This window comes from Chrysemys picta, chromosome 1 (assembly GCF_011386835.1).
Source record: "Chrysemys picta bellii isolate R12L10 chromosome 1, ASM1138683v2, whole genome shotgun sequence".
NCBI lineage: Eukaryota > Metazoa > Chordata > Testudines > Emydidae > Chrysemys > Chrysemys picta.
In genome coordinates this window covers 176,675,188-176,691,188 of record NC_088791.1, presented here as the reverse complement: position 1 = coordinate 176,691,188, position 16,001 = coordinate 176,675,188, and the positions used below count along the sequence as shown (strand labels likewise).

The 16,001-nt window shown below is 39.2% G+C and overlaps 1 protein-coding gene across 5 annotated transcripts in view; it reads right to left on the bottom strand.

Annotated features, from left to right (window-relative positions):
* The window catches only part of ROBO1 (roundabout guidance receptor 1), a 1,068,890-nt gene that overhangs the window by 155,726 nt on the left and 897,163 nt on the right, over positions 1-16,001 (bottom strand). For all 5 annotated transcript variants that reach the window (XM_065575497.1, XM_065575504.1, XM_065575513.1 and 2 more), the window contains one exon: positions 6,070-6,227. In XM_065575497.1, the coding sequence (XP_065431569.1) occupies positions 6,070-6,227 (158 nt within the window). The remainder of the gene's footprint in view (positions 1-6,069; positions 6,228-16,001) is intronic.

Here is a 16,001-nt window from a genome sequence, read left to right as displayed (position 1 = left end):
CCACATTCTTATTTCATGTGAACAATTAGGGGGTGTTTCTGACGCTTGGGCTAGGGGTTGTGGGAAATGAACGGAAGCTGGAAAATCCTAAACTCTAATCCTGGATCTGAAACAGGATCTGTTTGGGGGCTTGTGCTACCAAGTAACCTCTCTGCATACATTGTACCATATGAAAACAGTGATAATAAGACTCACCCCTACTTTACTGTGATTTAGTGAGGCTTAATAAATTAAGGAGCAACTGCTACTGAAAGAAAAGGCAACCTAATGGGTAAAAGTTTATCTGTAAGGAAATTGGGATCAAAATAATTAAATAATTTGTAATTCACAGTTTTAGTTATTTTGGTGCAAGTCTGTGTGGACACTCTTAGTTCAAAATAGAGCATTTTTATTCTGATGTAAATTGAACTGTGTTGTTAACAAAAAGAAACATGGGCCAGTGGTGAAGGCACTTCCTTGGACTCAGGAGACTTGGGTTCGATACCCTACTCTTCCACTGACTTCCTGTATTACCTTGGATCACCATTTAGTCTCCTGGGCATAGTTTGGGGGAGGCCTGGGCATTGTCCCCCAAACTGCAAGCCTCAGGCAGGCATGCAATTTGCCCACACGCACGCACACACACACACGCAGCCCCATTGACCTCACTGGAGCTGCCCGCCCAAATATAGAAGTCAAACTATGCTTATGCTTAGTCTCTCTGTTCTTTGGCTCCCCACTGGTAAAACAGGGATAACAGCACTTCCCTACCCAAAGGTATAGGACAGGGGTAAAGATTTTAGTTATAAGATGACTGGGTGTGTTCAAATCCTGGTGCTTACATAGTTTCTCCTACAATCACAAGGAATATTTGTGAAGATAAACTTTTGAATATGAAATTTTATTTTAAAAGTGTTCAGAAAGTGAAACCACTGCTATTTACCTAGCTGTATTTAAGTTTAGCTGTTAGGCTCTCCAATGGTACAGGAAAGATTTTTGATTTCCAAGAAGTCCCCTATGCAGTTTTGCTCTGACACCATGACAAACATTTTTAGATGCAACAGATTAAATTAAAGATCAACATTTGCCCCACACATTAGATTTGCAATTCAGAAGACACAAACATGGATTAACCAGATTTATAAGCATATGCTTTTATACAACGGAGTAAAGAATACACTTGAGGGAAATCATTATTAGCTTTAATACTCTGAGAAAATTGCTTTTGGTCAGATTTCTTTATAAAGTAAACAAAATGTTTAGACTGTAATTCTTCACACAGCACATCACTCAGACAGACACACACACACAAAACATGTACAGTGATCAGCCTACACAGAGGCTGACCTGAGCCAGAAACTGCAGAGCCCAATACACTTGTGGTCAATGAGGAAGTCTGTTTTTATAATTTATCACTGATAGCTCAGTCTACCCTTATCTTTTTTCATATTTGCTCCATTTACTGTACTTCATGACTTGATAAACTTCTATTTTTATTTCACTGTAATACATATTTACTCACCACACAAATGGACAAAATTATGCAAAGGTTACTAACATCAATTTTTATTGTGTTACCTAAATAAATGTATCAATTTCCTTAATTCTGTCAGAACAAAAGAATATGTTGTGTTTATTGTGCTCTTCATGAAGTTGTGCCTTAATCTGGATCTAGTTTAACTGTGGGGTGTTCCCCCCCCAAAAAAAATTAGATTTAAATTAAGCAGTGCAAATACTAACTCAACAGAATCTTAACTATAAGGCTGTAGGATGTCTCAATCTTTTGCTCTGATTTTGTCTCAGGAGCCAAGCTACTGCCTATGTTCCTTAGTCACCTTTCATTACCCACAAACCTCGTATCAGTTGCTGGCTGGGAAGTCTCAATCTAACAAGTCCAGGACTGGCACTGTTGTTATCGAAGAGAAAGAATTCTTTAGATTCTGGAGGAATTTAATAAGTGGGTCGTTTCATGGATCAAGACTTCTCTGAGGGTGGTCCATTTGGGTAACATGAACCAACCCATAAACCAAAAAAAGTGTGATTTTTTTGACTGTTTATATCTTATCACCTAACACCACATACAATGACTTCAAAAATTCAGATGCTACAACATTTCCCACTTCTAGTTCTCTTAAAATGGCAAGAGATTTAAGCTATTAAGTTCTGAAGGTCTTGTCAATATCAAAGATTTGACATGAACTTAATTATGGAGCCGCTACTACCAGCACTTCCGTAAGTTCTCAAGTTCATAAGTTTTATACATACACATATCCACCTATTTTACCCTTTGGCTTCCATGTGCCTGCAATTTCACTGTGTTTAAAAGTGGCAGGTAACCCCAATCTTCTGAAGTTTAATGGGTGACATTTTAATGGGTGAAATGGAAGTTGGGCCATTGACTTAAGTGGATCCAGGACTTCACCCAACATGTGTGGAAGCACAAATATAAGATGCCAGGTAAGAAGCGGCCAATTAAACCTGACAAATGTGCTTTCAGATGTTGCTTTCAAACCTATTCCTTCGCCATTATTTTAGTCATCTTAATGGTTTAATCCTTTCTGACTCTATTCTTGGATGAAATAATGCTACATAAGGAATTTCGGTTTATCTATACCTCACTAAATTAAGTTTTCCAAATCTTTTACTTCTCTCCCTTAGCATGCTGTCCATTCCTGGTCCCATTCTCTTTGTCTCCAAAATACCACCAAAAAAAGAAGATATCCATTGTTACTGCAAAGCTGCTAAGACATACAACTGAATGTGTATTTATCCTTCTTGTCAAGACTCCTTTTACAGCTGTATAGAAATGGGAATCTGAATTATAATGTAGTTTCAACCTCTTGTCTGTATAAGAAATATGCCATGTTATTAATAGTGCTGATTAAGACAATGCCTGGCAAATATGATGTAAATTCATTCAGTGGAGTTTGCCATCTCAGCAACATTAATTTATACCTCCGAATACAAAATGAGCATTTCAGCACAAGGCAGTATCTGAATCAAGTTTATTCCTAGAACTACATCAAATCCTGTTTCTTGTTTTTTTTTTGTTTTTTTTAGAAAAAACAAACTGAAAATACAAAATGATTCTGTCAGGTGGAGTGATGGAAGAATGCTAGTTAAATAGGCACAGTATATAATCATCACAAAGCAAAAACAAACTTGCGTGCTATTCCTCCACAACAATCACAGATTTAAGACCATCAAAAATACAGATGGTGTTGCCAATTAATGCAGGTTTCCTTTGTTCTGGGGTGTGACTTTGTTCTCACAGGTGGGTGAACAGCACTTTTAAAGTGCAACAAGAAAATGCACCACATTAAAGAACACCGGAAATTCCTACAACAGAATGAATGGTAGCAATAGACAATACATGCTTAGAATGCATTTCACAGAGATACCTAATATTGCTTTAATCTTCTGCTTACCTAAATTCAATAGACTTTACACAGCAAGGAAATGCAAACACACATTTTAAGTTCAGGGGATTTCTTTTGAAACAAATAATAAATATGGGGCTAGATTCACAAAGAAACCTAGGTGTGCTGAAACTAAGTGTTGCCACACCTAACTTTCAGGCTCTTGGAAAAACACTGCAATTCACAAAGCCTTAGTTAGGTGCCTAGACTCCCTATACAATGACTGGGGAGAGATAGGTGCCTTAGAATGGGATTCACTAAAGCAGGGGTTCTCAGAACAATTTTTTTGGTGGCCTCAGAGTGTGTCCACCATCCCGCGCTGAGCCGAAGCCCACTGAGCACACACACTGGCCCCATCTGTCTGCAGAGGTGCTGCCCAGAGCCCCCAGGAGGCTGCATGGTGCTGGCTGCTGATCTCCTGCTGGTGGTGCTAGCAAACACCAAGGTAGCCAGGCGCAACAGCTGGGCTCTACAAGGAGGAGCTGCTGCTTTGCCCCACCCCCATTTCCACCCAGGAAGCTGTAGTGGCTGTAGAAAAAATACCCTGGTGGCCCCATGCAGACATGGTGGCCACATTTGAGAAATGCTACACTAAAGCCAGCATGCTAGGTGGCTTCTCCCCTAAGCTAATCAATGGGAGGTGCCAAGTGTTCCTCCACCCCCAACCCCCTACCATTTTGTGTAAACTCATCTACAGGGGCTCAACTACAGTACACAAAGCCTGAACACACTTACCAGATTGGGCCCCATAGACGAATCAGGCCCAGGAATACCTATCTTCCCCCAGTTAGGTTATCACTCTGGGATTTAGGTGTCAGGAACCTGGCCTGGCGCAGGCTCAGAGGCAGAAACATAGGGATCTTTAAATGCAAACATTTTATGCATTTAAAGGATTTGGCTGCAGCTGACGGGGGTGGGTTATGAATCCCAGTGGGGCCTGAGTCTGTGATTCAGGCATTTAAAGTGGCAGTTAGACATACAAGTCCTTTTGTGAATCTAGCCCAGATTTCTATAAAGTATTTTTAATTTGATAGTTATGTGGTTGAAAAAACACCCATCATTATACACAGCTGTTTCTTGGTTTGTAAATCTATGGTACTAAATACTGAAGCTTTGTTTTCCCCTAGGAAGGAAAACAAAAACAAACAATTTAGATCTCAAAAAGGAGCAGTCATTTTGAACCTTAGTTGCTGGGTTTTTGTGTGTTCTTTTCCTACAGTGGTAATTCATTTCAGCAGGTGATTAAGGTATAAACAGTATATCTCCAGTGTTTTACATCAGCTTAACACTAGTAATTCACATAATGCAGAGATGATCTTATAAGAAGTACATTTTCAGATGTTGCTATTTCCAACCATAGAGAGCGATGTCTTGGATCACCATGTTGGCAGCATATAAATGATTTTTGAACTCTTTATGCATTAGCATTACTAAAAGCCAGTTAGGCACAATTGTTTATGGTTTTGCATGTCAAAATTAAAAGATTGATAGCTTTCTGATTTGCTTTTACCATACTCGAGAATAACCCGTGCACTGCACTCTTCAGCCTATATAAGCGTATGAAAACACTTCTAATGAGAAGAGAGCTTACCTCCAGAAAGCAGAATAAGTATTATCTTCCTAAAGAAATATGATTTTGTCCCAAACACCTTATTATACTTTCTAATCCAATCCATAACTCTGCTGTGGGAAGTATAGCAGAGACATTTCAAAGGAATTTAATAAATGGTTCACCTACACTACTAATGGGTCACCTTTACCACTGAAGTATTACTTAGCTTGAAGGAAAACACTATGGAGCCTAGATACCAATAGTAATCAAAAGACAAAGATTATGTGACAGTGGAAAATGTGAACAATTTTATTTTCACAAGCTACAGATTGCAACATAACTCTCAAATGGACCTGGTCAGACATTTTCTTTAGAAGGAATTTTTTTTGACAAAAATACCTTTTTCTGAAAACTGAATTTTTCCACAAGAATATTTGAGTTTTGTTGAAAAATTTCAATTTTCCATTGGGCAAATCAAAATGGCAGCTCCCTGGGTGACCACTTGTAGAGACTGAAACTGAGAAAAGTATCTAGGAGGGCTACCGTGGTGAGGTCGCTTAAGCGCCAACCTCCCAGCTCTGGAAGCCAGAGACTCAGCCTCCCCACCTTCCCACAACTTTGGCACCCAGAGAAGCAGAGAGATGGGGAACTTAACCTCTCCAGCACCCAGACTAGAAGAGTTGTGTCAGACTCACTTTGCACGTTCCCTTCTCGTGAAAAATATTGTGGTTTTGACATTTAATCCCAGTTCGGAATGAAAATTATTTGTAAAAATGCAACATGTTTCTTAGGAAGGGATTTTCATTCTCCGGCCAGCTCTCCTCTCAAGCAGGGGGATGGAGTGTGTTGCACATGATCATTCTAACAAATAGAAATGCACAGCCCACAGTTAGATGGTATAAGTCTGAAGTTAGACAGGATACATTTCCAGCTTTGTGCAAATGAGATGCATCCTCTGCAACATCTAGGGAAGGCAACAGAAGGGCAGGAATACAGAGGGGCTGAAGGTCTGCAGCTCAACACACTGATAATGGGTAGATTAGCGTTGTTTGCTGAGGAATGATGTGAATGGAAAGGGGAAAAGATCAGTATTCTCAAATGTCAGATTTGTACACTTACTGTAATTCGTTCATCTTTGTCATCCAGTGGGGACCCATCTTTTTTCCATGAAATAGTGGGTTCTGGGTGGCCTCTTGGGGGTTGGCATTCCATCACGGCAGGTTCACCCACAGCTACCATTACATCAGAAGGGTTCTGTCTGAAGTCATCTCGTAATACTGTAAGAGGGAAGACAAAAAAGTCATTACTGACACATCAGTGCACACTAGACAGCAAAGACCTTTGGCTTCTAATGGCCACTTTAACAAGTCATTGTTTTTGTTAGGACTGAGAACAATTAAATTATACAATGATTTAGGCTACAAAGGAGATCTCCAGTGAATAATACTCTTCTTGAACTATGCTAGATAAGTGTTAGATCTCATCTAAAATTAAATATCTCCAATGATGGTTTTTCTGCACTGTCAGCTTTCCCCATTACCTTAAGCCAGGGGTCGGCAACCTTTCAGAAGTGGGGTGCCGAGTCTTCATTTCTTCACTCTAAGGTTTTGCGTGCCAGTAATACATTTTAACGTTTTTAGAAGGTCTCTTTCTACAAGTCTATAATATATAATTAAATTATTGTTGTATGTAAAGTAAATAAGGTTTTTAAAATGTTTAAGAAGCTTCATTTAAAATTAAATTAAAATGCAGAGCCCCCCGGACCGGTGGCCAGAACCCGGGCAGTGTGAGTGCCACTGAAAATCAGCTCGCGTGCCGCTTTCAGCACACGTGCCATAGGTTGCCTACCCCTGCCTTAAGCCCTATCCACACTGGCGAACATCCATATTTGGTAAAGACATTTTTAAAACTCATTCCAATGAGCACAGTTTCAGCATACTTTCCCAAGTCAATGTCATGCAAAAGCATGTTAAAACCAAAGAACTCTGTGGCACTGACAGTGGATTTGTTCCACTCTATTTGAAGTAATCTAGTGTCAACAGAGGACAGGACCTCAAGGCTATGTCTACAATGCCCTGCAGTTCAGAACATAGGTGTGTGAGAATAGCAGTGTGCACCAAAGTGCTGCACTGTAACTCCTGTGTGTGGATGCTGCGGGCGCAAACTAAAAGGTTCCTAGTTCGCGTTAATGTAGTTCTCTTCAAACGGGACTACATGAATGCAAATCAGGAATCATTTAGTTTGTGACCAGAGTGTCCACAAACGGGAGTTACAGCGCAGCACTTTAGCATGCATTGCTATTCACACTCCCATAGTCTGAACTGTGGGCAGTGTAGACAAGCTCAAAGAGGGATCTGCAGAAATCCATGCACCAAAACCCATGAATCCTAGATATGTTGTCATTGGTTACTATCTAGGACTTAGGCTCTGTGATGCCTTGAGTGACTTTATGGAGAGTACAGGATTAATTAATGATACTTCATGCATCATTTACTAATCATGTTTTATACTCTGGTGTTAGGGGGTGTATGGAGGAGAGAATTGAAGGGGAAGGCATTCTGGTAAAATTGCTTTCCTCAGCACTCTCAGGCTTCACAGATCTTTTAATGAGTGGACCATGATGCTTACATCCAGTAGAGTGAGGATAAATAGGAAGACAGATCAGATAGCTGCTTTTCCCCTCTGCATAGCATGCTCGGGGATGAAGAAGCAAAGAATGCCTAGTGTTTTTAGTTGGCTTTTCAGGTTTGATTGACAATTCGTTTAAAGGAGAAAAGAATAAAATCTATTGGCTGAATCTGTTCTGTTGTCAAGTCTAGAAAGTGGATTTCCAAAAAGATATTACTACCCTTTTTGTCCAGTCTACGCTGACCCAAGAAAGCATACTTGGCCTAAATCGATAGAACCCTTTCCCATAAGGTTCAGCTAACACAGATATTTTCTCTTTGTGGACTTAGAAACAGTGTCACAATTTTTTACATAAAAATTCACCCAGGTTACATCTATGTTTTCAGGGGAAGGACACGTCATTTTTATTTGTCCAAAATGGCAATTCAAGGACTGATATTCTAGAGCAGCTCATTATCTCCTCTCCAATTCCCAACAACTTTTATGATGGTAAACCTTCAGTAAGTTCAGTTGCTTCTACTGCCACCTCTTCTCTTCTTTGCCCCTCATAACACACTGATTATTTTTATTTGAATTTCCACCAGTCATAACTAGGTTACGGAAGCACCAAAATGTCCAGCAGCATGGTGTGAAAGCTAAATGTATACCATGGGTTGAATGTAGCAAGTAGGAGTTTAGAAGCTATTTAGCATACACTCTTAAAATCCTACATAACCCAAAACCTTCCATACACACTAGATGCACAATGTAATGGACATGGGCTTGATATTGTTACTGCTGAAGTCAATGAGAATTTTTGGCCATTATTTTAATGGGAGGTGAATCTGGACCTCTGCCGCTTTTCATTTTAGAACCTGCTTCTTTTTCCACCTCTCCAAATAAAAGACCATAAAGGCAATAGAAACAAAAAGTTACACATTTTTTTAATTAAAACTAACTTATAGCACTTATTAACAACAAGGTATGTTAATTTGAGTTAAGTTGCTACACCAAAGTTCTATTATATAAGAACATAAGAACAGTCAGACTGTGTCAGATGAAAGGTCTGGCTGTATCCAGTATCCTGTTTTCTGACAGTGGCCAATGCCAGATGCCCCAGAGGGAATGAACAGAACAGGTGATCACCAAATGATCCATCCCCTGTCGCCCCTTCCCCAGCTTTTGGCAAACAGGGGCTAGGGGCACCATCCCTGCCCATCCTGGCTAATAGCCATCGATGGATCTATCCTCCATGAACTTATCTAGTTTTTTTTTTAATCCTGTTATAGTCTTGGCCTTAACAGCATCCTCTGGCAAAGAGTTCCACAGGTTGACCATGCATTGTGTGAAGAAATACTTCCTTTTGTTTGTTTTAAACTTGCTGCCTATTAATTACATTTGGTGACCCCTAGTTCTTGTGTTTTGAGAAGGAGTAAATAACACTTCTTTATTTACTTTCTCCATACCAGTAATGATTGTATAGACCTCTATCATACCTCCCACTTAGTCATCTCTTTTCCAAGCTGAAAAGTCCCAATCTTTTTAATCTCTCCTTATACCTCTAATCACTTTGTTACTCTTTTCTGAACCATTTCCAATTCCAATACATCTTTTTTAAGTGGACATAATATAAGAACTGTACTGAGCATCTGAGTATGGAGGCTCTTCTTCGTTCCCAAGATTGTATCACTAGTATAAAGTGAAGAGAAAGTTAAAAGTATGTGCTGTAAAATAAAATAAAAAAAAATCAAGTGAAATGATCTTAACAAACCTTAAGTGCTTCTCAAGTCTGGAGGAGCTCATAAATTAAGATGAAAACCTATTAGATAGCACCTTGGATGGTTTCTAACACCTTTGAAGCAACAAAGAAGTTCAATACTTGCCTAATAAAAGCAAATTACTTGAGTAATTTTCTACATTTGTTAGGCTTAGATCAGCTTTACAAGTGCAGTACCTTCTCTGTAAGCTGAGACCTTTTCACAAATTAACCAACACATAATAAAATACCGTAGGAGGACATCAAAGGTCCAGGCCATAGAAACATCAAAATATTTTTTTTCCATTTGCTATGAATTATTTTGGCTCTAACATTACATAATGAAAAGCTAACAAAAAGTAATCCATTAAAGATTACTTCACAGATAGCGGTCATGTAATTATTTTTGCAGCTGTAAAGTAGATACATACTCCAGTTTTGCCTCAGGCCCTGGCAATCTTGCATAACGTTATAAATTTAAAGACTTCATCTCTTGCTGAAAAAGCAATTTTTCTTCACTGTCCTTTATAGTCAAGGCTCACTGTAAATTGAGAATACATTTCCTTTTGAAGATATATTAGCAGTATACTTTATAATCCAGTACAGTATGTGCTTTCAGTTATCAAAGAGTCAAATTTCACCATGTGCATCTCATTTCCAAGAATAAAATCATTTGGGGAAAAAATGACAACTAAAACAGGGAGATAATTTTAATACATTAATATGTAGAATCTTTATGAAGAAAAACACATGCTAGAATTTAAGAAACATTATTGGTGATTTTCATTCATATTGTGCTTCAACATTTTGTTAAATACAACAAACAATGACTGTGATCCTGTGCTCCTTGCACAGCAAGATAACTCCCTTTGACTTCACTGGACTGCATGAGGCTCTCTGAAGTTACTTGTTGAATTTAATCAGTGACAGGAATAGCTTTGACAAATCTTGTCTCAAGTCAAATCCAGAAATCTTGTATTTTGTAGTCAACAAAACAATTACACCTCCTGTATAGAATTTATCCTATGGCATAACCAATAGAAAATAATTAAGAGTAAAAATCACTTGAGGGTAAATTTTTATTGACAATCAACACAGTAAGTAGATGCATAATACATTTGTGTAGGTCCTGAACAACATGTTCAGATACACATCACCATTATTTTCTTCTCAAGCGTTACTCTGATTACCAGAGCTGGGAAAAATCATTCTAAATATTTTTTTGGTGAAAAATGTAGATTTGGCAACACTTTTGCAAATTGATGTCAGTTTCACCAACTGTAAAAAATTTCAGAAAAATCAAAATGTTTCATTTTGACATTTTCCAAACAAAATGTTTCAATTTTTCAGTTTCAAATGACTTTTAATTTGGAAATTTACTTGAAATGTAATGCAGTATTTTGGGTTAAATGAAGCCTGAAAAACATTTCATTTGAACCAAAAAAAATTTTATTTTGCTTTTTAGTTCATCAGAAATTTTGAAAAAAATCTTTTCCAGTCAGCCTGAAATTTTGTTTTTCTGCCAGCCAACCAAAAAAAAAAAAAGAAGTTACTCACAGAGCTCTACACCAAGCAGGAGGGTGTGATATTAATAGCAAATATGGTTTGTAGGGTGCTCATACAATGAAATGAGTCTGAGATTGCTTTCTGGACTGTAGACAGCCTCCTCAAAACAAATTAAACAATAGTCCAGTGGTTCCCAATCATAGTCCAAACTCCAAAACAATATTTGTCATCCCAGTGCTGGCCATTTGATTCAGATCTGAAGTGGCTAACACTCTACTCTCAAAGAACTAGAGCAAGCATAGGGTTACCATATTTCCACAATCAAAAAAGAGGATACTGGGGCGGGGGGGAGCCCCGCTCTAGCCCCGCCCCATCCACTCCCTCCCATTTCCCACCCCCTGTCTTCCCCCCTCAGAATCCCCAACCCCCCCCTGCTCCTTGTCCCCGACTGCCCCCTCCTGGGACCCCTGCCACTAACTGCCCCCTAGAACTCTACCTGTTCCCTGCCTGCCTCAACCCCTCTCCACATCCCTGCCCCATATCCACACCCCCTCCCCCAGACAGACCCCGGGGACTCCCATGCCCTATCCAACTGCTCCCCACCCCTTGACAGGACCCCCAGAACTCCTGACCCATCCAACCCCCTCTGCTCCCTGCCTTCCTCGACCCCTCTCTACACCCCTGCCCTGACAGCCCCCTCCAGAACCCCTGACCCATCCAATCCCCCCTACTCTCTGTCCCTTGACTGCCCCCTCCAGAAACCCCCTGCCCCTTCTCCAGCCCCCTGGCCCCCTTACCCTGCCGCTCAGAGCAGCATGTTGGGCTCTGCGCAGAGCCCGACACGTGGCTGCGCTCCCTGGCGCAACACACAACCCGGTCCCTGCCCCCGCACAGTGCTGCCGGAGCGGGGCACTGGGCAGCAGGCGAGGGGCAGCGGGGGGGAGGAGGAGGAGCTGCCGGCGGTCCGCTGATCTGAGAATGCAGGGAGGGAGGGAAGGGGACTAGCTCTACATTGGCCAGGCTGGACTCTGGCAGCTGATCTGAAGCTGGGGGGAAGGGCTCTGGCTGCCGGAGCCCCATGTGAGCGGCTGAATTTCCTGCAGCCATGCCCCCCTCTGTATGGGGGGGGGGGAAATCCCGGACATTTGTAGCTATTTACAAATTCCCCCCAGACGCTATTTTTAACCCCAAAAGCCGGACATGTCTGGGAAAATCTGGATGAATGGTAACCCTATGCAAGCAGCCTTTATTGGCAGGTTTAACTAATGTCCCATGGCATAGTAATGCTTCATCATCAAATGGTCCATGCTGGTTCAGAGGACCATGACTGGTTCAGGATGCCCTGACCAACCAATATGTCCTGTCTCTGCCCCCCTGCCCCCTCCACCTCAAGGGACAGACAGTGGTTGAGTAAATTACAAAGGAGATGGGAGGCGTGAACCCTCAGAAATGCTACTTGGTATGCAAGTCCTCTACTCATAGTAAAAATATCTCTTAACAACAACAACAACAGGATCCTAATTATTTCATCTCTTTCAAGGTGGACACTATAAAAAAGTTCCTTGTACTGTGGCAAAATCCACAATTTGATTTTAAATTATGAAAATATAAATCATAATCCATGTTCCTGATTAATATGATTTTATTTTCCTTGTAAAGTCGTCATCCTATGTTCCTACAAAAATAAAAGTCAGTTTTGGATTATTTAAGAATCATATGGTAATTTAACATGGAGAGTTTCTCTTCACTAAAATAACTGGTCACTCCCTTACCAATGCTTTTGAAAAGAAACAGGTCTCAGCTAACAAGCAGATTTCCTCAGCTCAAACAAAAAAGTGCTAACAGAAGCTTCACTATGTCCAAGCAATACAATTTTAAAAATCCATTACACTGCTTTGTGTCAACATGGCTTTTTTATAAAGCTTGTCTTAGTATGAATTTGATGTTTAAAGTCTTCATTGTTTTAATTTTTATTCTTGTAACATTAAAAACAATGCTTCATTTTATATTTTCTTCTGATAAAACTAAGGTATATCTGTGTATTACCAAAAGTAATTTCTCTTTGTCTCTTATGTGGAATGATAAAATACTACATGAAACAAAACTTCAGAAACAAGCATAATTTAATGGGGAAAATATTGCAAAAGTAAGAAAATCTCTTTACTCTTAGAAGGTAAACATGTACGATGCTCAAAACTTTTAAACAGATAACTTCACTCAGAATGATTAATAATAATCAGGATTGAGAAAACCAATATCAATTATTTATCCTGAGTATTTTGAATCTGTTTTCAACTTTTCCACCACCATCTTGCAATTTTCTTAAACATAGCAGTATCTGAAATCATTCAAGGAACAATTTCTATAAACAGTTATTGGTTTGTAGGTTGTTTATGAGCAGTCCATTGTGAGTAGTCAATATGTGATCTATCTTTGTTAGTTTAAGGACTTGTCTTCACAGCTAAAAAAGCTGTTTTTCACCTTAGGTAATTAACGAGTGTTAGCTAACTGAAGTAAAAAAACAGTGAAGATAAGGCACTTAAAGTTTTACTGGGAGATAAACTTGCCAAGGTCAACCCCTGGCCAGGGTATAGGGCTGTTTACTTCACAGCAAAACTAAAGTGCCTGGTCTTCACTGTGTTTTTACCTCTGGACTGCTAATGGACATTAATTACTTTGAGGTGAAAAACTCAGCTTTTTTAGCTGCGAGGACATTCCCTTAAACAATCTCTAGATTGGAGAGCAATCGCCTCTTCCCCTATTTTCCTTTTTTAGGGGCCAGCAATGATCCCCACACCTACCTACCTACTGAATGTTTTACTATGCTAATTTTCCAGCTTGCTGAACTCCAAAAGGTGGCATTTCTGACTGGGTTGAATACATTGTGACATCACTCTTGTCAGGTACCACAGCACTTCAAATCAGATGCTGCACCTATTGGTGCCTCCAGAGTTCAGGCTCTCCGTTCAGCAAGGGTATTTAAACATGCACATAACTTTAACACAATTTTTCGACGGGGCTGCTCCCATGCTCTGAGCTAGACACATGGTTAGGTTCCTTGGTGAATCAGGCTGAAAGTTATTGTCTGTTATTGCATTGCATGTCACTACAAAAAAGATGCAATGCATCAAAGGAATTCCCAAGACTATCAGAGTTGTGAGATCCCCAGGTCACACGTTAGCACCTTTGAAACTGTGTATGTTGGCAAAGATAGGTCTAGAGCAGATCACAATCCTAAATAGTAGTAACCTAAATTTAGTCACTTGTCCCCATTTTGACCAAAAGTTTGACATTTAAAAATCCAGGGAATGTCATATTTGAAACTAACTTACAAGGATAGTTTCCCTTCAGTAACAGAGGGTTAAAGGAAAAAATAAACTCCCTCAGAAACAGAGGGAAATGAGAAGAGTTAAAGTCTTGAAACCTTTGGGCTGTTCAAGTGTATGGAAAAGAAAAAAAATCTCATTGCAGGAAATGACATACTGAAGCAGTAACCATTGATTTTTTTTTTTCTCTTCACAGTAGTATAAATTGGGAGTGACTTCACTGAAGTTAATTTTGTGACATGGTTGTTAGCATGGAATGGAAGGAAAAGGTTTGATTAATGATTCATTATTTTAAGGACCATTATGATTACCTAGTATGATCTCTTGCATAACACATAATTTTACCTAGTGATTCTTCTTACGCCCAACACCTCCTCATTGAACTAGACCAGGCCTTTAGACAGACAGAGAGAGTGCTGATTTAAAAAGCCCAAGTGAAAAAAAAAATTACCACATCACCTGGTAATCTGTTTTAGTGGTTAATTATCCTCATTATTATAAATGTGCATCTTATTTCCAGTTTGAAGTTTTCTGACCTCAACTTCCAGCAGTTGGAAGCAGGACTAGAGAGCACTTTACTATCAGATATCTGATAAAGGTGTGTCTTCCAGACCACTCATCTTCTTGGACCTTCTCCACGCTTCAAAAAGGAGGTTGAAAAACTGAACACCTGAATTCCGTCCATGGTCTCACTAATACTGCACATCTAAGGATTGTGGTAGACCTTTTTGCTACATCACTGCATTAGGAGCTCACATTGAGTTGGCTTGCAAAACCATTTATTTCTCTGCAAGAGAATGCATTTTCTTTGGTTATAGAATATCAATTTTTAAGCTAATGTTCACATCATTAAACTTCAAGTTTTTAAAAACAAACACCTGACTGGTATTCAGACATATTAATTCTCTTAATATGAATTAGAAATATCATCATGCTGAAACTTTACTGCCAGCAGCAGGGTCAGCACCAGATCACTGCATAAGCTTATTTTTTATTTAAAGACTGTTTTTCAGGCTAACAAAGTCAAAGTTGAAACAAACTGCAGCAGCAAAAGACACCATATCATTTTTTTTTCATTTCTCCCACCACAATGGCCAACCAATTCAGTTTAAACAGTTGATCGATAAACACTTCACCCATGGTGTCTCAATGGAAGAGATTCTAGAGTTAATGAATATAAGAAGAGTTTCAAATAGAGCTCTTATTTTCTTTCTAATTTGATGCTGAATGAACTTAGGAGCTGTCTTCTATAATTATATCCTTTTCCACTCCAGCCTTTCATATAACATGCAACATTTTATTTTTAAACTTTAAATTACACCTCATTAAAATTCTGGTGGACATTATAATGTGCATATAGTGAGATCACTTATTTTCTTAAATACTAGTAGTTTTTAAGTCTTTATAGACCTCAATGTTATGCTTCTATGTACTGTATTATTTCAGCTTTTTTTATATAGAGAGTTTGGGGAAATGGTACAATAGCTTTAATTGCTACTCACTTGAGAAATGTACTTACTCGCCAATTATTCAACAAAAGAATAAATTTTCTTCACAGTGCAGATGCTCAAGCAAAAAGTTTGTGGTTTAGCATACAAAAGTACTTGCTCTAGTATAGGTCAAATAACCCTTTACTCAATCAAAATGGAATCCAAATTGGGCACTCACCTTAGAACTGTGGTGAAGTTTATTTAGCATAGAATGATGTAAACTTGCGATGTTTTAGGGTCTCTTATTAGCAATGTATAATATGAACAAATAACGCTAATTTTCTAGACAATCTGGCAGAACTACAGCATTTGTAAATCAAATCCAGATTTTCCAAAAGTGCCAGGGTACCTCATTTTTGGGGTGAC